This window comes from Myiozetetes cayanensis, unplaced genomic scaffold, assembly GCF_022539395.1.
Source record: "Myiozetetes cayanensis isolate MyiCay16 unplaced genomic scaffold, myiCay2020 scf4, whole genome shotgun sequence".
Taxonomy (NCBI): Eukaryota; Metazoa; Chordata; class Aves; order Passeriformes; family Tyrannidae; genus Myiozetetes; species Myiozetetes cayanensis.
Window position 1 is genome coordinate 53,083,067 of NW_026087631.1, and position 25,393 is coordinate 53,108,459.

A 25,393-nucleotide genomic window follows, 5' to 3' on the forward strand; every position below is an offset into this window, starting at 1 on the left:
CCATCCTCATGGAAACTCTTAATCCTATTAAAAAAGAAGCCTGCAATGAGTCTCACAAATCAGTTTCTGGTCACTTGAGCTGATATACAGTGCTCTTTCTGGAAGACAGCAAGTTATAAGAATTATCTATTCCAAGAACACTAAGATGTCTATGTAAGTCATGTGTTTGAACAAGGCTTTCCTTAGCTCCTTGTCTGAAGGGGAAGGAGAAGCTTGGAATAGCATCAGGAAAGGTATGGGCAGCCTTTATTCTAGTTTCCAACTGAACCAAAGATATTCTGTTAAAGTCTACACCATAACACTCGTATATTTTTTACTGTTCAATTGAGCAACTGGAAATCAAAATCAGTGATAAGAAATTCCAGCAGTATGGGGTTTAGCAAGACCAAGTGCCGTGTCCTGCACTTTGGCCACAGCACTCTCTTGCAGTGCTACAGGCTGAGTGCAGAGTGGCTTGAAAGCATCCAGGCAGAAAAGGCCCTAGGGGTACTGACTGACAGCAGCTGAACATGAGCCAGCAGTGTGCCCAGGTGGCCAAGAAGGCCAATGGCATCCTGGTTTGTATCAGGAATAGTGTGGGTAGCAGGACCAGGGGAGTGATTTGTTCCTTGTACTTGACACTGGTGAGGCCACACCTTGAGTGCTGCATCCAGTTCTGGGCCCCTCAGTTCAGGAAGGATATTGAGCTGCTGGAGTGTGTCAAAGAAGGGCAACAAGGCTGGTGAAGAGACTGGAGCACAAGTCCTGTGAGGAGAGGCTGAGGGAGCTGTGGTTGTTTAGCCTGGAGAAGAGGAGACTCAGGGGTGACCTCATCACTCTCTACAACTCCCTGAGAGGAAGTTGTAGCCAGGTGGGGTTCAGTCTCTTCTCCCAGGCAACCACCAGTAGGCTAAGTGGGCACAGTCTTAAGCTGCACCAGGTGAGGTTTAGGTTAGATGTTAGATGTTAGGAAGAAGTTTGTCAGAGAAAGGGTGCTTGGGCACTGGAATGGGCTGCCCAGAGTGGTGGTGGAGGTATTTAAGAAGAGATTGGATGTGGCACTTAGTGCTGTGATCTAGCATATGAGGTGGTGTTAGTCATATGTTGGACCTCAGAGGTCTTTTCTAACCTAGTTGATTCTGTGATTCTGTGATTTTGTGAAGATGATCAGGGAAATTAAAATCATTTGAAGTTTATAATACAAAGCTATGGTCTCTGTAGTGTACAATGTATTTGTCTAAGCCAGAGAGATAAGAAATCCACAACAGGAATAAAGTAGAAGTATTCATAGAAGAACAGCAGGTTTTTGGCTGAATAACATCCCATCCAAGCCTCTTCATCATTGTGACCAGGGTGTTTTTGAGTCAAGTGCCCATGAGCATCTTTTACCTCTTGCTGATCATTTCCACTAGTTTCCCCCAAGACTTAGAGGTGAGTTCAGGCAAGAACTCAAGTTCACTTTCACAAAGCTGCTGTGTTGCAGAGTAGGATGTATGTTCACAGTCTGAAAATAGCCTGGGCCAGCACCCAGTGAGCTACCTCCAGGAATGAAGACTTTGTGTTAGCCATCTCCTCAGTTAATTTGCAGATGACTCCAAATCAAGTAGGAGTGTTGATCTGTTGGAGGGTAGAAAGGCTCTACAGAGGTATCTGGACAGGCTGGATCAATGTGACAAGGCCAATGGAATGAAGTTCAAAAAAGACCAAGTTCTGGGTCCTGCACTTGAGTCGTGATAACCCCAAGCAGCATTACAGGCTGGGGACAGAGTGACTGGAAAGCTGTCCATTGGAAAAGGATCTGGGGGTGTAGGTTAAACAGTAGCTGAACATGATCCAACAGTGTGCCCAGGTGGCCAAGAAGGCCAGTGGCATCCTGTCCTGTATCAGCAATAGTGTGGCCAGCAGGACCAGGGCAGTGATCGTTCCTGCGTCCTCGGCACTGGTGAGGCCCCACCTTGAATCCTGTTTTCAGTTTTGGGCCCCTCACTTAAAGAAAAACACTGAGGTGCTGGAGTAAGTCCAGAGAAGGACAACAAAGCTGGTGAAAGGTCTGCAGCACAAGTTCTGCAACCAGGGAGCTGGGGTTGTTTAGCCTGGAGAAAAGGAGGCTTAAGAGAGACCTCATCACTTTCTGCAACTACCTGAAAGGAGTTGGTCTCTCCCCACTCGTAAAAAGCAATGGGACAAGGGAAAGTGTACACAAGTTGCTCCAGAGGAGGTTTACCTTGGATATTAGGAAAAATTTCTTTAGAGAAAGGGTTAGGGTTAGGGTTAGGGCTAGGGTTAGGGTTAGGGCTAGGGTTAGGGTTAGGGTTAGGGTTAGGGTTAGGTCAAGCATGGACCAGTCTGCCCAGAAAGTGGTTGAGTCACCATTTCTGGAAGTATTTAGAAGACATGCAGACACAGCACTTCAGGAGGAACATATTTTAGTGGTGCACTAGACAACGTTATAACTCAGTGATCTTAAAGGTCTTTTCCAATACAGGTAATTCTATGATTCTGGAGGTGTGCTCGGCCTCACCAGGCAGTAGCACAGGGAGAGAAAGATTTAGTGACTTTTTCTGCTATTTATGTCAATACACACTATGCATAGGGAAAAAACACAATTTTTGTTTAGATTCTTGAATTGCCCATTTTCTTCTGCCTGAGAGAAATATTCACTTGTAACTCTGTAAACGGAACTGAGGAGCAGAGTTTGCAAATGCAGTGGGTTTTAAAAAACAGTAGCTTTGAATCAAATATCAAGTATCCTGAGGCATATAATTCTGCTTTCAGCTATGAACTTTTAGGTAAAGCACGTTAAAACTGGAAGTTTGTGATTTGAGGTGTGTGTTGCTCTGTTTACAAAGAAAGTACAAAAAAACTCTCTCTCTTTGAACACAGTAGGGACACACAACAGGCAACGGTTTCTTTGTTCAGAAAATCAAATCTGTTTTAAGCCAGTATTCTGGCCAAAATTAGAACATTCTCTCCCACTCTGGATTTTTTTCCGGGACTATGCATATTTCTGGTACTTCCTTGGCTGCCACTGGCTCTTTTTTGACTGCATTTTTGTTAAGTTCTTGTCATACTCACACAAATGCACCCTTATGATCTAGTCGGTGTTTGCAGAATGTCTCGGCGAAAGCTTTTTGCGTGGCACACTCCAGGCTTTCCTCAGGACCTCACTTATCTGTGACTTGGGTAGCAGTTTTTACTCTTTCATTTGCTGCTAAATAAAAGGGTATTGAATAATTTTCTTCCAACCAAGAAGTGTTGTATTCACTAAAAGAAAACCAATGCAGGAATTCAAATGGCAGGTTGCCAATGTGACAGAAATTGAAAAATTGTTTTGAACTATAAAGAAGTATGCATGTAAAGTGGAACATTCTTACAGATTTAGATTATTAAGTGCTAAGGTACTGCAAATTTGATTTGATTAAGTTCTCCTTGAATTTGAATTAAACTACATAAAAATTCAGTTCTTAAAAACAGTACACAAAAAAGTTAAATGTAGCTTATCTTAGCACTTTTTATAATTACTTTTGTTTCACAACTCTGAAGGTCACATTTTATGTCTAAACTTCCCTGACTCCTTCCATGAAATGAAATATGTCTGGTCAGTGTAATATTAATACATACTGACATGCTTGAAGCAGTATGTAATAGACATTGAGCATTGTCCTGAAAAATTACTCCAGCTGATGATATACAAAACAGAAGGTATAACAATGCTATCTCTCTGCCAAAATTGCTCTTAGCAGCAGTGGTTTTCAGATGTGACTCAAGAACACTGTGATTTAGTAAATGCCTTGCTGCTTGGAAGTGTGCCATATCCCTAGCTAGCCCATTTTGGGAATCAAATAGGAGAGTTAGCTAATTCATCAGTGGGAAAGGGACATGGGCAAGCTGGTTTGTTGGTCCTAAAGCCATCTGAAATCCACTTTAATGAGAGTGGCAATTTGATATTTGTTTTACTGATAATGTCACTGAAGAGTAATATGAAACATTGCTTTAGAAAAATGCTTTCTGAACTGGAGCTCTTCTAGGATCTCCTTTTAGCAAACGGAGAGCAGTAATTGTCTCAGCCTCCAAATCTACTCTCTCAGTTCTTGTGATGCACTATCAGAGAAAACACACACACACACATCACTTTCTCTACTGGCTGTGCAAGAAGACTGACTTCCTTGTGAGCAGCCAAGTCACCTGGGTTAAAGTTTATAGCATATATACCAGCTTCTCGTTCCCAATATGTTTCAGTATAAAACAAATCTAAGTCACATGTTACACTAGCAAATGAACAGTCAGTCCCTATCAGGTGCCTAGAAGCATTAACAACTCATGTTATTTATGTAATATCATCTAATGACATCAAGTAATATTTTTGTTTCAGAATAGATTTCAAAATGTCACCTGAATCTTTCCCGATTTAAAACCCTTTCTGACAGCAGAAATTTTCACTGAAATCAGTACAGCTTTGCAGGACAGAAATAGGTTGATTTGAAACAGCTTTTTCTGACAGGAGTTACCCAGAAAGGAGTTTTCAGTTTTCCTGACCTTATAAAAACTTTAACTGTTCTCTAAAACTTGAAAGCTGTGATGGTTACATGTGCAGTACTGTGTTCCTTTGGCTTTTCCCCTTCCTTTAAAATGTAAATCTGTGGCAGATCCTTCTATTTGTTTATCTTTCAAAGTACAGAGCCATGCACATTTCTTGTCCTATACAAATGATTAATAATGTCATGACTTCTTAGCCACTGACTATGAAGAAACACTTTGCTTCTTACCCTCTGCTTCATAATTTGAAGTCTCCCACCCCCATCCATGACACACAGGCCTGTCATTCTCTTTCACTGTCATTTCCTTCTATTTTATCTAAGTGTTTCAGAGTTTTCCCCAGGAAATTCTTTTCTATTCATTTTTAGTGCTTTTAAGGGAGCAAACAAGATGAAAGCTTAAGAAAAAAAATGTTGTCTTTCTTGACATTGTAAATAGAGCTGATGTTTCCCTTTCTGCAACTATGTGGGATGTAATCTGAGAACTATTAGGGTAAATAGCAATTACTGAAGCCTTGCTTTCACAGCACAGCAGACACTGCTGAAACTGAGCTTCTAAATCACTTTAAAAGCATCATATAATAAGAGAAATGGAATAAGAGATTTTGATAGATATTTAAAGCCTATTTACTCCTCTAAAAAGCAAGTAATGTAAAACTTTTAATTATCTGTTGATTTTTATTAGTACCTTTGAATCCAGGAATATAACTGGATTGCCTTCTTATGCTATAAACCAGGAATAACTCATTTAATATTAGGTTGTTCTTACATGGGAGGCTGTTAATGAGACTTTTGTAAAACAGAGGATAATAGTTTCCTTTTCTCTATCTACTTTTGTGCAATAAGCAACATGTAGGTGGTAAAATGTCTCTCCACCTTTTACTGGCACTAACAGTGTCTGTGCAGACAATCTACTGAACACTGTCTTCCAAAATCCTCATCTGATAAAGTAACTGCATGGAGAAAAAAAAAATAACCCTGTAGTAAGCAGGAATTCCTTCACCATAAGTTAGGTCTTCTTAAAGTATGGTAATTAATCTAATAAGCAGGAAAAATTGAGAAATAGGAATTCCCTTTGTTACCACGGAAACTACTAGTTGTCTGACTGACAAAGAATAAAGGTTTGTTGTATTCATAACTTCAGCAGCTGAAGAGGACACGGTATTTATAGAACTGGAGAATCACCCAGTAAGTGAGGTTGAAAGGGACCTCTGGAGGTCATCTAGTCCAACATTTTGTTCAAAATGGATCCAACTAGATCAGGTGATTGAGGATGTTGATCAATTGAGTTCTGAGTATCTCCCAAGGATGAAGACTCCACTGTCTCTCAGGGAAATCTGTTCCAGTGCAATTGTAATTATCCAACAAAATTGTTTCTTATTCCTGTATTCTGATTTGTGCCTGTTCTCTCCAGTCCTGTCACTGCACTTCCAGGAAGGATTTGGCTCTGGTTCTGTCTGCAAATGCCTCACGTCTTCCCATGACGCAGTTGCAGACAGCACTAAAAAACACTCTGCAAAGTTAATTTCCAACCACTTATTCCACTCTCTCTATAGAGTTGCAGGAGATTATTCTCTACCAGGACTTTGCACTTGCCCTTGTTAAATGTGCTGAGGCTCCTGACACCTTATTTCTATAGCCTGTTGAGAATTTCAGCTTCCTCTCAGCATGTCCTTCACCATATCTACTGTTCCCTGTCTAGATATCACTGTCAGGCTTGCTGAGGGTGAGCTTCCTATCATCCAGGTCATTAGCAGAGATGTTAAGCAGTATGGGTTCCAGTACTGGTTTTCTGAGGGGCACACTGAGTAACCAGTGAACACTTGGACTTCATACTCATGGTCACACAAACCCTTGAATCCTGCAATCCTGCCAATTTTCCACCTATTAGACCATCTGCATATCCCATCTCTAGCTCACCAACTTGGGTACTAGGATACTATGTGAGATAATGTCAAAAGCCTTGTAAACTGTGATGCAATCACCTCATATTAGGAACCAGTAGGTTTAGTGGTAGTGACCTTTGAGCTGCTAAAGATTAATTTTGATTTATTGTTTTTTGTCCAGGTATTGTAATTTCTTTTACAGTTTTGATCTTGCTATTTGTATTTGGTTAAAGCTTCTGGTTTCTGTTGTCCATTTGACACAGTACTGTTTGAAAACTCAAAAATCATGTCAAAAGAGTGAAAGGAGGAACAGAAGCCCATGAAAGAGACCTGAACTGTGTTATGACTCCTGCTAGTTGGTACAACACAGTTGCTGTTGAGACATATTTTTCAACCAGAATGCTCTTCTTCTTTACTGGCTAGGATCTCTGGCTGTCTGAAGTCTCTGAGAAGGCACTATGTACTCTCCTCCTCTGAGAGAGAGCAGAAGTATACTTTTTACTGAAAAGTAAAGAAAATTTTGTTTTGTGCTTGCAGAGCCAAGATGTGTGATAAAAGACGTTGTTTATTCATTGCTAATAAGCAATACTTTGCAAAGACACTATTCAGAAAACAGGTCTTTAATTTCAGTTGAAATATGATAAACTTCAACCTCAATGAAAGCCTTTGCTGATTTTTATGAATCCCCCTATTTGTCAAAAACAAAGGTTGATTTTTCTTCATAGAAGACACAAAATCCTTGAGGGGAAAGTAATAAAAAAATTTAGTTTTCCCATGAAAACCAGTTTAGCCAGAAGATATTTCCAATCTGTCAGCTGAGGGTAGGTGTGGTGAGTCCCTGGAACCTAGTAGAAAATTAAATCCTGTTATTTAAAAGCAAAGATAGAACTAACGACACGTATGTACCCTTTATATAATGCCCCAAGTCACTCTAAAAATGATATCACCCTAAGTCTGATATCAAGCCACTACTGAAAGTTTTGTTGCAACTATTCAAATAAATGTTTCAAGTATATGTTTGAATACGCATTATAAACTTCTACTGCCACTATTATTATTATTATAAACACATCAAAGGTGTGGATAGTCCATTTGTTTCCTTATAAATCCCTATAATGAAGGAGAGCCACACAGACCTACAAATGTTAATATTGTTGTGTGATATCTCCAAGGTCCATGTGACCTTGTAAATTCCTGATATGCTCTAACAAATCTCCATGGCATTCTTTCTCAGGATGTTGTTCTTGCCTCCTTGTACCTTGCAGAAAGAGTATTAGAATAATAGCTCCTGTACCATTATCCTTGTATGACATCAGTTCTTGCAAACACCTTATTAACACATATCTAAGTAGTTCTCTTTTGAATTAATGTAAACATTTTGTGCTATTCAACTAAAAATCACTTACTTTTGCACCTGTCCCTTCCTCAGTTTAAATAATACACACATATTTCTCCTTCCTGCTATTGTTTTCCCATATAGCAAAGTAAGAAGATCCACAGTGTGCAACTTGTAAAGGAAATTACATTAATGTATATTGGAAAAGTGCATTAATAATAAATGACTTAGCATGTAGAAATAGTCAGTCAATGTGTCTTAGTGTCTGTTTGACTCTTAATCAGTAAAGGATGACTATTTATTTTGCATAGCTTTTTCTCAGGGAAATCGCCTTCCCTCCAATCACATACAGCAGACAAGTAATTTTAAGAGGACAAGTTACAGAAACTTTTTTTCAAATTATTGGTAGGAACTGATTGGAATGGTTAAGATTTTTGTTGTGGAGTCTAAAGCATCTCTAGTCAACCCTACAGCAAATGTATGGGAGGACACCAGTATCTATCTAGACAAACTGTAGATTTCACATGACACCTCTCTTCATAGCTGAGCATCTTAAATAGGTTGGAAAAATAACATTTTCATACCATGATGTAAGATCTCAGAGAGAGTATGTGGAACATAACTCTTTCAGTGATGAAACTTTGTTAACTGTGGTCTATTTTTAGTCTTGCTGCAGAGACAAGGAGAGGGAACAGGTAAATCTGACTTTCCTGACTACATTTAGTGAAGCTAAGTTTCAGCTGCATTCACTGAAATGTGTTTGTGTAGCATGTGGGTATTTTTCAGACATTTTAGGAGTTTTTCTAGATATAATATTGCTCAGTTAACAGTAGACTTCTGCCTACAGAGAGCCATGGACACCAAACATAGGGCATTAATACAAAACAGTATAAGGTATTCAGAATAGAAAAGTCCATCATCCTTAGTACCTATGATGAGATTTATTTTTTTTAAAATTTAGCAATTTGGTAATGTGTGTACTGTGTAAAGACTAGAAAATATCCTTAACCACAACATTATTGTAACTGTTCTTTTATGTGTAGAGGTGGATGGCTGAAGTCCACTGTAACCCCCTAGGCCACCTTTAAAACCATATATAAATAACTTTTAGCATTATTCTGTATTTCCATTACTGCTTGAAACTATTCCAAAAATGCTGTCACTTTGATAGAATTATAGTTTGTGAAGTTCTTAAGAGAACTTAGCATCCCATACTGGAAATGATAGAGGGCATATTTTTACCATATTAGTGTCACAATAAGACAAATTTTATTTTGTGAATAAAAGCTTTTACGCAAGAAGGTGTTCCTCAATGTTATGTCTTCTGATAGCTGAAACTAAGGTCATAGCCAGATGAAGTTGCAAAAGCAGTGGTGGAGTTTAAGCAGAGCATCTTCTAAGTACATGTAAATTCACTGTAGTCAGCTGGTGCCTGTTCTATCAGCAAGTGCAGTACAGAATTCAGCAGGTATGTAATACAAATCAAAAGTCATATTTACTTGCAAAGAATCCGTAACAGCAATTTTGTTGTGCAGGTGTTGAACACAGGGCAGAACCATGTTGAAAATACCTAAATAAGGCAAGTAGTTGGACTTAAGCACTAACAGTGCTTACCAGGTCCATGGCAAACTTGCAGTTGCCCCCCTAATACTTCAGAAACATTAACTCTATACTTCTTTATATCCACATTATGTAAAGAATTAATTTTATTTATGTGTCACACAATGGACTCAGTAAATATTAAGTAACTATTTCCCAGATGAAACATTGTTTCCTGGGTTTTTATATATATATATATATATATAAAATATATACACTTAACATTTTCTTCAGTAGATGAATAGATCTTTTTCTGTGGAATAGTCAGCATAACTAGCACTACCGGTCTAGGTTCCCAGTTGAAGAATGTTTCTTCTTTGTTGGTAGAGTCTGCTCAAACTGGTCACTCTATAGTTGACATACAGAATTTTGAAATATAGCTCTTCTTGCAACACCTGGAGAGTTCTTGCTTTGTCTTGCCTTCATTTGTCTTCTGCTGTTGCTAATTCAGTATGATGATATCTGTATGGTCAGTTCTGATTCCAGCTGTAAATGCTTTGTAATGTGAGCTGATCTCACATTATTTCATCCATGCTTCAAAGTGCACATGCACCTATCTGGTCCCATGAAACAGTAAAATACCGTTCTGTGGATTTGCCCAGTTTCTGTCCATGCTGCTGAAATTTACAGCCTAACACTACAATGTAAAGCTTATGCACACAAAAGGTTGTTCTATGCCAGAAGAGCAGTATCACATTTATCATTAACAAGAGGAAGTGCACAAAGCACCAGCAAGCTTCAGTGGAGTACGCAAGCAGAACATTTTCTTTTCTCAGCCCTAGGACCTTTGGCTTTACCAGTTTTTGAACATTTGAATCCATCAGCAAGCTTAATTACAGTCTCACCCTACCTTCACAGAAAAAGAAATAGGAGGGTTCAGATTTAGCAAGACATCTTTAGCACCATTTTGCTATAAAAATGGTGAATTCAGAGTCTCAGTTTTTTCCATAAATGTAAAGAAACAAGAAACAATCAAGAATGGCTGCAGCTACAGGCAGCAGCAGCAGTTGCAGTTGTGAGATGCACAAAGAAAGATCTGTCTATAGCAAAGGTAAAAGTCTCTGCCTCCTCTCTTACCTGGCAAAGCCTAAGGCAGGTGAGAAAGAGAAAATTGTGCACAGATAAAGATCAGTACCGGAAGAACTGCTTCCTTGCAGGTCAGAGCATTCCAAAATAACCTTGCCAACAATGAGGTATAAATCTTACAAAAAATTTGGGATTTATTCACTTACACAATGAAGAAAATAAGTTAAATTAGACAATGCCAACAATAGCTTTGTGCAATACATTGTGAATCTACTGTGGGTTTTTCTACACTTCTGGACTGAATCTGTCTCTTTTAAAAAATGTCTGATATTCTCAGTTTTATACTTTCATTTTTACCCTTAAGGTCATCTAGGGAAACAGGAAACATTCTCAATCAATAAGGTTCTCTGTATTGTTTAAACAATTACATTCACTGAGCTGGCCTTAAACCACATTTACAAGGTCTACAGACTGGGTTCTTGGTGTAGGAATCCAATGGAAAATCCTCCAACAGTAGAAGTAATCAGAGCTCAGACGAAGCAAAGTAGCACAACTTATTCTAGTGGAGGTCTGGCTTCCATATTTTCTGGAGTTTCTACAGAAACCCAGGGGCTTCACGTATCTGAATGAAGTCTACTGAGGTATTGTAACACCAAATTAGTTCTGTTTCAGGATATGGTATGTTTTATGGAAGTTTTCAGGTTAACTGCCAAGATTTCAGGAGGCATGCAGGAAAAATTCAAGATCAGATCACGTTCCATCATCCTTCTACACCTCTATTTCTGGCACAAAGAAGAGCTTACATAGTAAAATAATTTGGTTAAGAACACTTACAGATGGCATGTGACTTGACTGCCAGGAGCTAATAATTCATTTCACAGCAGGAAGACACCAAGATACCCCATATAACTTCCAGCCAAAACTGTCAACAACACTTTTACAAAAGGCTTCCAGTCTGAGGTGCCTCATTTTTGGGACACCTTCTGTTGTTTTATTTTCTGAGCTGCCAGACACCCCAGAAAATCTATGTGAAACAGTGTCTGAAATTCTGTTTCTAAATGTCCAGAGATGAGCTCTTAAAAACTCAGGTAGACATCAAAAGCTTGGCTATAAATACATAATTGTTGCTAAAATACATGGAATAATTTCCATCACATAAATGTTCCTTCTCAGACCCTCCGTCTTTCTGTTTGGAAACTGAGGAATCAGGATGGCTGAATTACCTCAGGTAGTCCCAATAAAGAGATTTCAGTTCTCATGTGAGTTATTGGTTATGGTCACAGCAGTATATTGAGCATATTCTTCCTGTGCTCAGCATCAGAGAGACATGGCAGTCCCTCACAACATCCACAGGAAATTTTCTAAGGTATTGTATTGCATAGTGGAACTGATTCAATTATTCAGCATTCCATAATTTTCTACGTGTTTTCTTTTAAAAAGTATATTTATTGGAAGCATATTGGGCTATTTGACAGGGTATCACAGGTGTTGAAGCAGATGAGAAACATCATCGGCATATGTATTGTGACCACATCCAAGATAGGAAACCAGCCCTGATGAAGTAAAAACACCCAATGGCGTGGTTTTCTTTTGACATGAAGAAGCAGGTTTTGCTTCCTCTTCCCCAACACTCTATTTTCACAGGTCTCCTTTCTGAACTTGCAAGTTTAAGGATGGATATATTAAGAAAACAGATGGAAGAACAACACAGTATTACTCTAACTTGCAGCTCCCAGGCTGCCTACATAAATGTCTAGACTAATTACATGAGTAGTCTTGCTAAAACTCACACTAATGGCCTGACTCACTATAAGAATGATCCTGAATATTTAAGACAAAAACCACATGGGTAAATTATTCCCTGCAGCTAACAGGAAGACTAAGCATTTATGCAAGCTATAATAATGCCTAAATGATGCTAATATATATTAAAATGCTATAATAACATACATGATAATTGGCAAATTGAGCACAGTGTTAGACTTTTCACTAAGTTACAGGGAAGGAACAGGACCGAGCAGAACACAATGGAGGAAAAAAAATATCACACCTGGCTTTATATGTGAGCAAAAGAGAGAAGAAACCTGTCACCTTGGGATCAGAGAAAACATCTGACTGCTCAGATGTGGGGACAAAACATCTTGTTATTTGGACATCGAAACCTGAGTGAAGGAGAAGAGGCAGTACAGCAAGTCCAGTATTGTTTATAAGCCTTAGACACAACACATTCTCACACAGGAATAATCCAAGCCATACTGGGATATTGCTTCTTATTGCTGCTATTTTGGCAGTGTGAAAAGTCTTTCCTTGATCTGGACATTTCTAGATGTGTCATCATGATTTGGCAAGAGCTCTTTAGACAAGTATCTTTGGGAAAAACATCACTAACACCCCCACCTCTAGGACTGAGAGGAAAAAATGGGCTAACTATATAACCACTCCATTAAGTAACTGACTTGGGAAGTCCTGACTTGCTTCAGGAAGTTACGCATACACTCTGACTCTTAGAAAAAGAAATTTAAAAGTAGTTCGTGTAAATGTAAAAAGAACATTAATGGAATAAATGGGACTTCAAATTGGCTATTGACTCATATGGCTACAGTTGCACAGGCCAGGATTTTAATTTCCTTTCTCTGACAATGTTTCAGTGCTATTCTCTGCTGATATATAATGAGGGGTGGGACACGATGACCTCCAGAAAACTTCCATTGCAAGTTACTCTACAGTTCTGTGATTACCTTGCAAGAAACAACAAAAAAAATCAATCCAAGACACAGATGTCTTGTTGTAACATGGTTACAAACACATGTAAAAGCAAGAAAAATACAAAACTGTCTTTGGCAATGTAAATATGAAAAGGCACTTTCCATCACATTCTTCAAGATAGTAAACTACTTTGTCTGGAAACCCACAGCAGATAAAGATACATGGCATCTTAAGGGAGAAATGCCTTGCAGTCTGACCAGCTGAGCCCATGAAAAAATGCATATGGTGTAAACTTTCAGGCCTGAAATTTGATGTGCTGATGTTTTCATCTGTGTGACTGACCACAAAGAGCTGCATTAGGGCTACAGCCACCAAAGGCTCTTTTCTAAATTCAAGCACACACTTGTCTTAGCATCTTGTGAGGAATTTTTTAAAGCTTTTACTTGCCAAAGCTTACAGATCTTAAACTCTTCCAAAGGGTAGTAAAAGTGCAGCAGAGCAAATTTTGTGGTCTGAATTTCCCCTGAAAGTACTTAACCACTACAGCAATTTTGTAGATGTATCATCCTTTCTCCATCACAGTTCTCCTTTTCTGTCATTCTGATGTGAGAACTGATAAAGTTTCAAACATAAAGAAGAAGTTCTCAACGATGTCTCTGCCTTTTATTTCTCCTTTCCCCCCCCCTTCCCTTTACCCCTCCCCAAGTGATGGTACTATACAGAAGGAGGATGAGAAGTTTCTCAAACTATTTTGCTCATGCTTAACCATTCTTAGGACTTTTGTAATTACGTAAAGTGAATTTGTGAACCGATTCCCTTTCCTGTTCTAACAAGTTATGCTGGACACTCTGTCTCCAGTTCTGCACCACATGGCTGAAACCACTCTCTAACATTTAAGTTAGCAAAAATACCCCCACCACTAAAATCCTACCATCCAGAGCAAGGTCCATTTATTATCAGAAAGCTGAAATAAATGTAACAGTACTTGTAAGTAGTTATAGATGAAATAATTACCAGGCAGTTGTTACTTGGTGTGCTGGTTTTTGCTAGTATTGGGCTGTGTTTTGAATTTGTGATGAAGACAGTGTTGATAATATAGAGATGTTTTTGTTATTGCTGAGCAATGCTTAGAAAGAGCCAAGACCTTTTCTGCTTTTCATACTGCCACAGTGGTGAGGAGGCTGAGGGTGCATGAGAGGGTGGGAGGAGACACAGCTGGGATAGGCAACCCAGACTGACTAAAGGGATATTCCAGACCATATGACATCATGCTCAGTGTATAAAGGGGGGAGAAGAAGGAGGAGTGGGTGGACACTTGGGGTGATGCCATTTGTCTTCTCCAGTAACCATTATGCTTGATGGCACCCTGCTCTCTTAGAGAACTGTCATGGCATTCCTTGCCAGTGGGAAGCAGTGAATGGATTCCTGTTTTGCTTTTGCTTTCCCATTAAACTGCCTTTATCTCAACCCAGGACTTTTTTCTGGCTTTTACCCTTCTGATTCTCTCCTCGATCCCACAGGTGGGGGAGTGATCAAGTGGCTGTGCAGTACTTGGTTGCTGACTGGGGTTAACCATCACACTTGGCAATTTTCGCTGCATTCTCTCAGTTGTTCCAAATGTTACTATTAAGTTACCTTTTCCATTATTCTTTCATAAAATTTTCCATTGAGATTAGTGTAGCCAAATCTCCTGCTACAAGACATGTCCTGTTCCTAAAGTAAATGTGATAATCTGCTAGCCTGAATTACAAATCAGACACAACTGGAGGTGGGTAATTTTCTATTTCATTTTGATTTGCAGTTTCTGCTGGATATGGTTGAGGCTTTAATCTTTCTTCAAGCATCTTACATGGGTCAATGGGACTGAGACCCCATAAACTTCCCTTAACTGCTTTGAAACTGAAAACAACAACTAGCTTACAAGTTAGGAAAACTGGACTTGAAAAGTTCCTCTCCCAGTCTACCTAGAACACAAAGCCTAGAAACAAGCGCCTCTAATGTGAAATAAGAGGACAATTTCTCTTTTGGACCAGGTGCTGGATTGGATACAGGGGCAGGTTGCTGCGAGCACATTGTGAGTCCAGGAACAGAGAGTCACAGCAGTTCCAGGTAAACAAGTGTCACATTGCCTGTTCAATGATACTATCAGCCCAAGCAGCTAGGTCAAAGGTTTGAAAGCAGTGAGCACACCTTTTTCTTCTTATTCCTGAAGGTAGTGGTTATTATTTAAACATAAGAGCTGTGCTTTTTTTGTCAAGAAAACTAGAGTGGCCTGCTGGTGAAACGGTGCCAGTGCACATCATTGTCTGCTTTGATATTGTATGTGGAAAGGAGATGACCTCTTAAATTACTTCAAAAATGGCAAGAAACATGAAGACCATTTCTCTAATGGCCTGTTCTTACTGATATGGTGAGACAAAGTTCATCTGAGATGTACGTTTCCCTTTACTCTGGTAAACCATGAAGTTTCAAAAGACTGATAGTCTTCACAGTCAGCTGTCTGAAAACTCTGTACCAGCATTTCAAGCTGAAATAACGGGAGGACTATCATTTCAAATGAACCAGAAAAGGAGAAATAATTCTGGGTCTAAATGGATAATCATGCAACTGAATATTTGAGCTGAAGACTGAGGACCCCAGTTCTGTCTAGAAGAATTGCAGTAGCAACACAGCGTTGATCTTATCCCACCGAATAAAGAATTATATTTGACCACATACCACAGGTCCTGTTGAAAAGACTATTCATGCCCATGTGGGCTGTGTACAGGATCATTGCTGATTCCCAGGACCATCTTCTTCTTATTATACCATGTCTAGATAAATTCAGTGGTTTCCAGTCTGAAAGGTAGAATTAGCCAGACTAGCTCTCATCGTGACTATTTGTGAGCATGTGATTGTCATATGATTTGGAAATTTGCACAGCTATATTCTGTAGGTCTCTCTATTTTCCATACTGCCGCAAACTTCTAACCAGTCTTTGTTTCACATTACTTAAACTTCTGTAGAAAGGTTCATTAAATAAATGAAAACTCTTCTTAAGGCCTGGAAGTATTCCTGAGCTCTCCTGCAATGACTAAGCCTTTCACCTTCACTTTTATTGTTTTGAAGCAGAAAATTAACTTAGGAGAAGCACAAAGAAAGTGATCCTTCCTCACCAAGACTCAGGATATTTGTGGAAAGAAATATGAAGAACTAACTATTAACTCATGGAGAAAAGCAGAAGCGCCTACAGCAGAGAAATGTCAGGCCTTTAGAGACTGCACAAAATCCAAATCCCATCTGAATGTAAAAATGAATGCTTTTACAATTCAAGTCAGTGCCCAACTTTGTCTTAAAAGGTATAGCCTTTATAACTAACATTGGTGCACAAGAAGAAACATCAACACCCTGTCTTTTAGGTCATTAATTAGTACTTCTACAGAATACTGTAAAAAATGTATTGTAATCATTAACAAAGATGAGTTGTTTCAATAAACGTAGTAAGTTTCAAATTAAGTGCTGTAACTCTCCAGGTTTGCAGTCATCACCAGCCATCGCCAACCACTTGAGGCAGCCGACTGTTGCCTTGGTTTTCCACTTCAACATGGCATGCATTAAACACAGGGCAAACCACTCATTCTGCCCTGCCTCTACATAAGTGACACAGCAGGCAAGTTCATCCTTGGAAATAACACTGGCAGCGAAGTATGGTCAAGAAACGCCACCTGCTGTCTCCTGGATCACTGTTCCAAAAAGCTGCTGGGGTGCAAGGACATGCAGAAAGATCAGCTGTGTTTTATTGGAGGAAGAACATTTGAATATGATAAGGAGTAATCCTTTTCCACAAAAGAGGTCCCAAAAGAGGCCTCAGATCCTCATCTGAGTTACTTACTACATAACATTTTAAGCAGCACTTCCTACAAAATCTCTTGTAGTGAAACCTAGAGAAAAAAATGTAGCAATTCACTTTGAAATGTAAATGTCTTGTTTTTCTCCCAGATGGTTAAGAACCCCCCCCTCTGTTACTGAATTTAGAACGTTGAATTCTCTTTTATTTCAAGGTTCATAATTGATAAAAACTTACTATAAGCTGCAATAACATAGGGCGGATCCTTTTGTCTGAGGCTGTCTCCAAAAGAACTACCTAGTAACTCAGCCCTTGGAATTAACAGCCACTCTGGCCCACCAAAACCCCTAAGTATTTGCTTACCTTTAGACAAGTTTGGTTTCCTGATCTTGGGTGCTTGGAAACCAGGAGTCAGCAACACCTAATAGCACTCAACTAAGCACAAGGCTGAAGACTTTTCAGCACAAAAGCCAGTGTGTTTAGGACCTTGATGCATTAAAATACAAATTCATAAATAATCACTCAAATCCAAGATTTCCCAAGTAACAAGTCTCTGCAACATGTATGACACAAATTTGACTTTGTTGGAAGTCAGCTGCATAAATATTAGAAATTGCTTATTTTTCCCAGCTTTTTTTTTTTTTCTTGAGGGATAATGTTACAAGTCTTCTACAACATTTCTGGAGCAACATTCAATATTCTAATTTTAATTGTCTGAATTTTCTGTGTGTTTCTCTGAACCTGGTTTTTTAACCTTTGTTGAGTCCTTGCTTTCTGCTTCTACTGAAGTATTGTTAGTTATTTAAGGGCATCTCCTTTCTTAAGACAAAGGCATGTTATTTCTTAAAAAAAATCAATTTAATATTGTTACTTGGAGTAAATAAACCTCAGGAAAACAAGTAGCCAAGAGAACAAAGAATGGAAAAATCAGGTATATTGACAGTTTTAATAGAAGTTATCATTACTTCAATTGCAGGTAGGATACAGCCTCAGGTAGAAAGCTAACCAATTCAAATTTGAATGAACAAGCAAACATGCACAGTCCCAGGATGCATCAACTTCTTGTAATTAATACAGAACTGACCTTACATATTTGCTGTGCAAGGTTAAATGTGTGTGTCATTTATAAACTTTAGCAGCAAACAGTTGTCCCGATAGTACTGGACAATATCAGACAGTTGTCCTGATAATACCAACAGAGTAAACTGAGAAGTACTTAATCCCTCTACATTTTTTGCCACTAATCCTTGCCACAATGCAAGCAGCCTTTACAAATCCCATATCAAATTTATTTGTGGAGAAAAGATTGGGAGCTTCTCAAGGGTTCATATAGTATTGGAAACATTGAAAGAATTTCCAATTGAGGGAAAAGCATTAAAAACCTCTACTCCTGAACTGTATGTGGAATACCATGCTACACAATACTACAGAAAAAGTAATAGCTGTGTTCTTAGATTAACGTATGTAGTACTTTAGTTCATGCCACCACTCATAAAAAGTGTGCATGTGATTTGCAAAAATGTGATACACACCTGTAACAGGTGAGTTCGAAAGGATGCCGAGATTGAAAACCAAGACACTGCTGAAAGCTCAACAATAAACCCAATATTGATTACAAAAGTGTCCAAGTAAATGGGAGCCTGAGAGACAGGAAAGGAGAGGAGTGAACAAAGCCCTCAGTGAAACCCCCACTCATGCAGGTCTGTTTTGTGAGGTTGTCTTACCGACCGACCCCAGGATAACCAGAATTCCCCATAGCAGAGGCTGCATCCTCGGAGGGTCAGCAGGCTCACAAAGATCACAGGCGTACCCGCAAAAGGCAATGTTGTCCTTCATGTGAAGCTTGAGAGCCCCGAGCACGAGCCACCTGCATTTTTTATCCAATTAGCCGGAGATGTCTCCCTGGGCCGGTGTGGCAGCACCGCCCAGCCAGAGGCCTTCGGTCCCTCCCCCGTTATGTGAGTGCACCCCTTCAGTGCTGAGTGAGAACTTTGGGATTCCCCTCACACTTGTGCTGTTTCACTCAAGGGGTCTTATCTGTTTGGGTCTGAGGGCTTTACTTCATCCTCTCCTCTTCAGTTTCTCCTTCAGACGTCCTCTACAGACAACCAGCCAATCACAGAACAGCAACTAAAACAGTTTGTACAAGAAACTGTCTCTCCAAGGACAAAGCTCCAGTTTGTCAGTGAACTTGGCAGGCAAAGAACAAAACTTCTGCAGGTGGCTGGGCCAAACACAGACCAAAAAATATCAACAATCCCTGATACACCACCTCAAATAATTCTGCACTTACACTTGCATGAAATTCCATCTACTGTGTAACAGTTTTTGTGCATTTCAGCATTAACAGGACATATTGTGACAGCAAAAAATTAGAGAGTTAGAACCTCAGACAGAAACGTCTGATGTGCTGTAGCCCCATCTGCTTTGAAGCTGTGTTTCTGCATGGATGCATTCTTGCTCCTTCACAGTGGCTCACCGGCTTCAACAAAGTTTGATACAGCACGCACAGATTCATTCACAGAAAGAATACTCTGAGTTCTGACATTGCTCAACTGGGGCAGAGACAAAATAAAAAGAACAGAATCCAGAGGAGAGAGAATGTAGCCCAACTTGGAGAGTATGAGTAGCAAGCTGGGCTCTAACTAGTCTAGTGCTTAGAGGACTGCCTCTATATCAATAGGTTCATCACTTCATAGGCAGAAGCAAACCAAAAGCACTCAAATGCCAACTAAGGTATAGCTGTTTCCAACTACTTCTATTCTGGATGGTGAGTGTGTACAGATTTTTGAGTGTACATGACTCACAGCTACAAACAGCTTTTTATTGCTAAAATCAAGTACATTTGATCTGGAGTCATTAAAACCATTACAGTCATTAAAGTCATTATAGTCTAAAAATATGATCATACTTGCTCTAAGAAACTTTGCAAATTGCACCAAGATCTGCTTACCTTGGGAAGCTTAATACTGGAAAATTAGAAGAGGTCATTTGCTCATTGCGGAAATTGGGAGAAGACATTTTCTTTGAACCTGGCTTCTAAGAGATGCTATCAGCTGTTCAGTTCACCACCAAATACTAAACTATTCCAACAACAGAGCTGACTGAAGCGGATTAGCAGCCCGATAGCCCAATTGTTTCTTACTTAAAAGCTTTGTAATAGTCTTCTTTGAACTAGGAATCTGGAAAAGCATGTCTTCCAGTGTGCACACGGTAATCTGTCCAGAAGCTTGTAGTTTCGTATAAATATTTCCTAATTTGACAGAAAGGTTAGGGTTTTCTTCCATCTTTTCCCTGACTGTAGCCAGCTGAGGAAGAGAAAATTACATATTGTTACAGTTCAGCAAGTGAAGATCTTGATCTCCTATCACACTGAAGACAAGTAATCACTCATCGTAAAAAACAAACACACAGCGTAAGATAGGTGGCTAAGGCAATGAATTTATGGAACACACATTATGCATCACCACACAATAGTGGAAATGCACTCGATACCTATTAGAGAGAGTTTATTACATTTAAAACTTCCTCGAAGTTGTACAGTCCTATTTTCAGTCCTAATACAGAGTAACACAATTATTTTCTATTTAAATCCAGGAAATGTAATTGCTTCCTGGAATCTACTTTTCAGATCAGCAAAATTCTAACTATTATTATACATCTCAGTAAATGTACAGTACAGAACAAATCAATAAGTCAGACTATAGGGTCTGACAAACAACAGACTCAGTGTACAGATCTGAGAAGTTCTGTATGCCATACACAGAGTATGAGTTCAAGATTTAAGTAAATCTCTCTCAAAAAAAGTTATTTATCAGTAAGTTATTTATTTTGTGGAAGGGAAGGGTTAGGATTAATGCTTAGTTTTCTTCTGCTTGTTACAAATTTCCCAAACAAAATCAAATACAACACTGATACATGCAACATTCATTGCAAAGACTTTACAAAATGAAATGCTGCTTAAAGAATTTATTTTTGACATAGCAGTAATATAGCCAATATAAATGGGCTATGCTTTGAAAGGTATAACCCCCTTCTACGTGATATTTGTTATTTTACATATCAATTACTAATTCTGTTTAATAGGTAGTAGTGAAAGGGTAGTATTTAATTATTCTTGTCTTGTTCTAGACAGTCATTCAAAACGAATTCACGGATGAGTTTCAGGAAAAGCAGCTGACAAACGGATAGAGGCTACATATGTGCTCTGAGGAAGACTTCTTGCTGATCAAGACTGTAAAAGCAGTTTTCACAGTAAAATATAGTTAAATAGCAAAAGCTACTATTTCTTATATCACACTTCCCTGTATAGCGTCACAGATCTTTGCAAAAATTACCAACCTAACAATATCACTGTGATCAGAAATTTTACTCTCATTTTCATATCAAATGAAAATAGCACAGAAGGCAAGGGGTTAAATTATTTAATGCCACTAGATGAGGCTTCATCTACATTCAGATGAAGTATGAGCTTTCAAGAGCAAGATCATGGGAAGTGAACAGCTAAGTGTTTTGTCCAACAGTACAGGAAGCCAGACAGATGCTTTGGCATTAGAAGAACCCAAACTTTAGGAGGGTGAACTTTGGCACCTGAAGTTCTGTAGGTGAACCACCATTACCACGTCTCAGACAAGCATCATGACCATCCTGTCATTACCGTGTACTTACCACCTCCTCAGAAAACTCAAGTTTTTTCACAAAGGGAGGAGTATCTACTTCCACTGCTGCCTCTAAAGTCTTTATTACTTCTTCTAGCAAACCAGATCTGAGCTGGACAAGAACCTTAAAAATAAAATAAAAATACACCACACAAGTAGCACTTAGAATGTAAATTTTTTAAAAAATATTTGAGAAAAACGTGAAGCAAAGCAGTACGAAATACATTTCCAGATGCTGTACTGATAAAAATCCATTAATCGCAAAGAAAGCAGATGGAATGATCCATTTCCTCACTGGTTTATTTTTTTTCACAGCTGGGACCTGGAAAGGAATGGTGTGCCTGAAGGCAGAGCTCCTCTGATGAGGCTGAACTAGTTGTTCTTGAATAAAGTGGTTTTTGCCATAGCTTAGAGAGGTCACTTACGTGGCACATGCAGTAGACTTTCTCTGAGGCTACAGACTGTGCAAGCAAAAAAAATTGTTGTATGCACACAAGTGGCTAAGGTCTGTAGGGCTCAAGGAGGCCTGAAGTGGGCAGAGCACAGCTAAAGAAGGCATTTAATTCGAGCTGTGGTTTTTTCAATCTTTTGTACCAAGAAAGCAAAAAGTTACAGTGTCATAATTAGAAATTGTTCATGGCTCTGTACCCACAGATGTAGAACTGGTCTCATCTATGGTAGAAAGTTATTTTAAAAAATGGGTGAGGATTGTTATCAGTTCAGAATGTAAGTCACCCAAAAGAAATTGTCTGTTGGCTCAGAAACGAGCTCAGCAACACTACTAACACACAACTGTGCTCCTAAGAAGCTGCTCTTTGTTACTTTGCACAGGGAAGTTTTTTGGCAATATAGCATACTCCTCTGCAAGATTTTAGTACAAAGCAAGTATACTTACTTTAAGATTATTGTATAGTTTGTTCTCTGTTTTCATTATCTGGGAGCAATAGAGTTTGGCTTGTGCTATATCGTTCTGGGAAGAAATTATAAATAATAAAAAAAATACAGTCAAAACATGCGTCACAAATCTTTGCAATAAAAGTTCAAGAGAAAAAAACAGTCCTTCACAACTTTTCAATAAATCACAAACCAGCATCTAAAACTCCTTCACCATGACCCACAGACACCAAACAGTGTGCAGCCTGCAAAAGAAAGACCCCATGCTGGATTTCTCATGTCATCTGGGTCTTTACTACAGTGTGTTGCACATAACCAACACCAAGCACGAGATCACCTAAAAGATGCAAGATCTACACACATGCTCATTTTGACACATGTCAGAGTACTTAAAGGAAGTGCAGCATATGTTAATGTGGATGTTTATCCTGGCCAGCCCTTTTAACCTTTTGGACATACACATTTACAGTACTGTATCTGTGTCATCAATTGATTTGTATAGACAGTTAATGTTAAACTGGCATTTACTAGACCAAGCAATGTTACTTGAGATCAAGAAACATCTTACTCACAGCAATAAGTACTGTCAAAGATCACGCAGCTTAAGGAACAGTTAAATATAATGTGGAGCATTACTCCATTTGTAAAACAAGAATTTTATCTGATTTTTACATACAGCAACACGAAGCACTTTTCATTTTGTTTCAGAGAGAGAGATTTTGTTTCTGAAACATGTTGTGGAGAAAGGCAGGCCACCTCCCAGGCAGTAGGGCTAGATACATTACAGCCTTTGAGCCTGCCTCCCAAGATAAACATTTTAAAGGGACGATTGCACAAATATTTTAAATTATAATTTAGATTCTATTTAAAGAAATCATCACCAAATAGTAGTATCTGTAGGAGTAGATCCATGGTTACATCTAACCTGTTTGCCTAACTCTTTCCTTTTCTACTAATCTTATAGACAGCCTTGTCACTAGCACAAAATACATTACACTCAAGACGTATGTTTATATTTCAGAACTTCGAGGTTCAATTTATGTGAAAGTTGTCCATAACCATACGGTTTCAGGAGACTAAAAGTTCCAATACTTGAAGTTATTACACAGATCAATTACACTTTCTCCATGTTAACTTTCTTTCACAATAAAACTATAGACCCAGGCAGAACCAAAACCAAAAGGCATTGTACCTGCTTGAGTGCAGTTGCCATGGCAAAGCAGTATGCTCGCAGAGATAATGTGTCACCTCTCAACTGTGCTTCTTCAAGCAATTTTGCAGAGATCTTGGCAGACTCCAGGTTGTCCTGCATAGAAATTTCAAAGTAAGTTGCACTTGTTATTCCTGTGATCTGACAGGACTGTAAGTGAATGCAATCACACTCGGAATGCAGAAGTCAACACACTGTATGCTCATCAAGGCAATATGTGTCTAAACCCAAACAAGCCGATTCCATGCAGCACTTATTGAGAAACACAACATCAAAATATGGTATTTAAAATGACAGAGGTCAAAAGAAGGTAAACATAACTTCCATTATTTTAAGAATTACACCTGGCCCTGTTTCGGCTTCTACAAGATATAAAACAACTGTGGCAATATCCTAAACCAACAGACACTTTCCTTTTCACTTTCCAAAAATTCCCAAAACAGGAAGGAAGATTAATTTTTATCCTTACTTTATTTTAGAATCTACATTAGGTAGACTGAAAAGTCTGAAATGTTTACTGAAAAGTCAACATTTTCTAAGCATTGAACTGCTCCGCATCATTACACTAAAGCAGTCTATGTATGTGCCAATTTGAACATTCGGCCATTTTTAGCCTCTCTTACAGAGTAAATCTTGAAAAATGTTTCCAAAGTATACATTCTAATATGACTGTTTAGACATTTGCAAGTTTTTCAACACAGAAAGCTTCTTTTATTGCTGAGACAATTTTCACGACAGTCTACAGTAAAAAGCAATGAGTTTAGCTGTGTGCTACTTCACAAACCACCAACTTTCCAAACCAATACGGCTCACACTGGAAATTATGGGTGGAACTGACAGGACCCCAAACAGAATAGTATCTGCCAAACTTAAACGCTGGCAGCACGAAGGTTTTGTAATAATTGGTACCACCAATATGGGTAAGAGTCCTCATATTTGGTGCTGATTTCTGTTCCTAGAGTTCAAAGCGTCATTCCTGCAAAATATGGTTTAAAACATGTTCTTCAAAAGTTAGAAGCATTCTGACCACCAGAAGATTATTACATACTTTGTTGTCATCCAAAGGCCTATAGCTCTTTCCGGCACTAAAAGAAGGACCATCTGTTATCTCAGAGGATAGTAGTGCCTTATAGTGATTTAAAACATCCCAGAAGTGTTTTAGAGTTGACCTGTTAAACACCTCTGAACAAAGATTAAACATCAATTCCTTTGTTTATCCCCTGGCAACAATCTGAGCTTTAAGCCTTGTACATTTTTCTGTACTGGTTTCTGTCAGGATTATTCATAAAAACCAAGAATCTAACCTGGTAAAAACTGAGCACTGCTCTTAATGAATAATGGAAATATGGTATTAGTGTCAAGTAGTGCATCTTGAAGATACTTCCTGCCAAGATTTTTTCTGACATTTCTTATCTTGCCATCATGCGCAAAAGCACATCTGAGCTTTGTGGTTTTTCCTCCTCCTCCTAACAGATGAGTCAACAGATTAAGCTTTTGAAAGAGCTTCACCTAATCTTCTTTAGTGCATAAAGGGTTACTACAGCTTATTCCCCTATTGATAGTATTTTATCTTAATGAAAAAAACCCACGAGTTTATTGTGGCTGTTAAAACAACCAGATGACAGTTTAGAATCGTTTCCCCTCTATTTTCATCAAGATTAATAATGGGTTGGATTCTCTATTGAAAACATATGTAGGGTCAGATGTAGTAGAAAACAGAAGCCTTGGGAACCTTTCT

At 38.8% G+C, this 25,393-nt stretch overlaps 1 protein-coding gene across 2 annotated transcripts in view; it reads right to left on the minus strand.

Moving 5' to 3' along the window:
• The window catches only part of PTCD2 (pentatricopeptide repeat domain 2), a 101,390-nt gene that overhangs the window by 66,516 nt on the left and 9,481 nt on the right, over window positions 1-25,393 (minus strand). Inside the window, exons 7-10 of one of the 2 annotated variants that reach the window (XR_007630586.1) lie at window positions 23,638-23,751; window positions 22,447-22,521; window positions 21,562-21,675; window positions 18,704-20,201 (exon numbers count right to left, since the gene is read on the minus strand). Coding sequence is in view for 1 of the 2 variants with exons in the window: in XM_050329641.1 (XP_050185598.1) it covers window positions 19,977-20,201; window positions 21,562-21,675; window positions 22,447-22,521; window positions 23,638-23,751 (528 nt within the window). In the remaining variant the exon portion in view is untranslated. Of the gene's footprint in view, window positions 1-17,820; window positions 20,202-21,561; window positions 21,676-22,446; window positions 22,522-23,637; window positions 23,752-25,393 lie in introns of those variants that run through there. The other variant, XM_050329641.1, reaches the window with a different exon arrangement.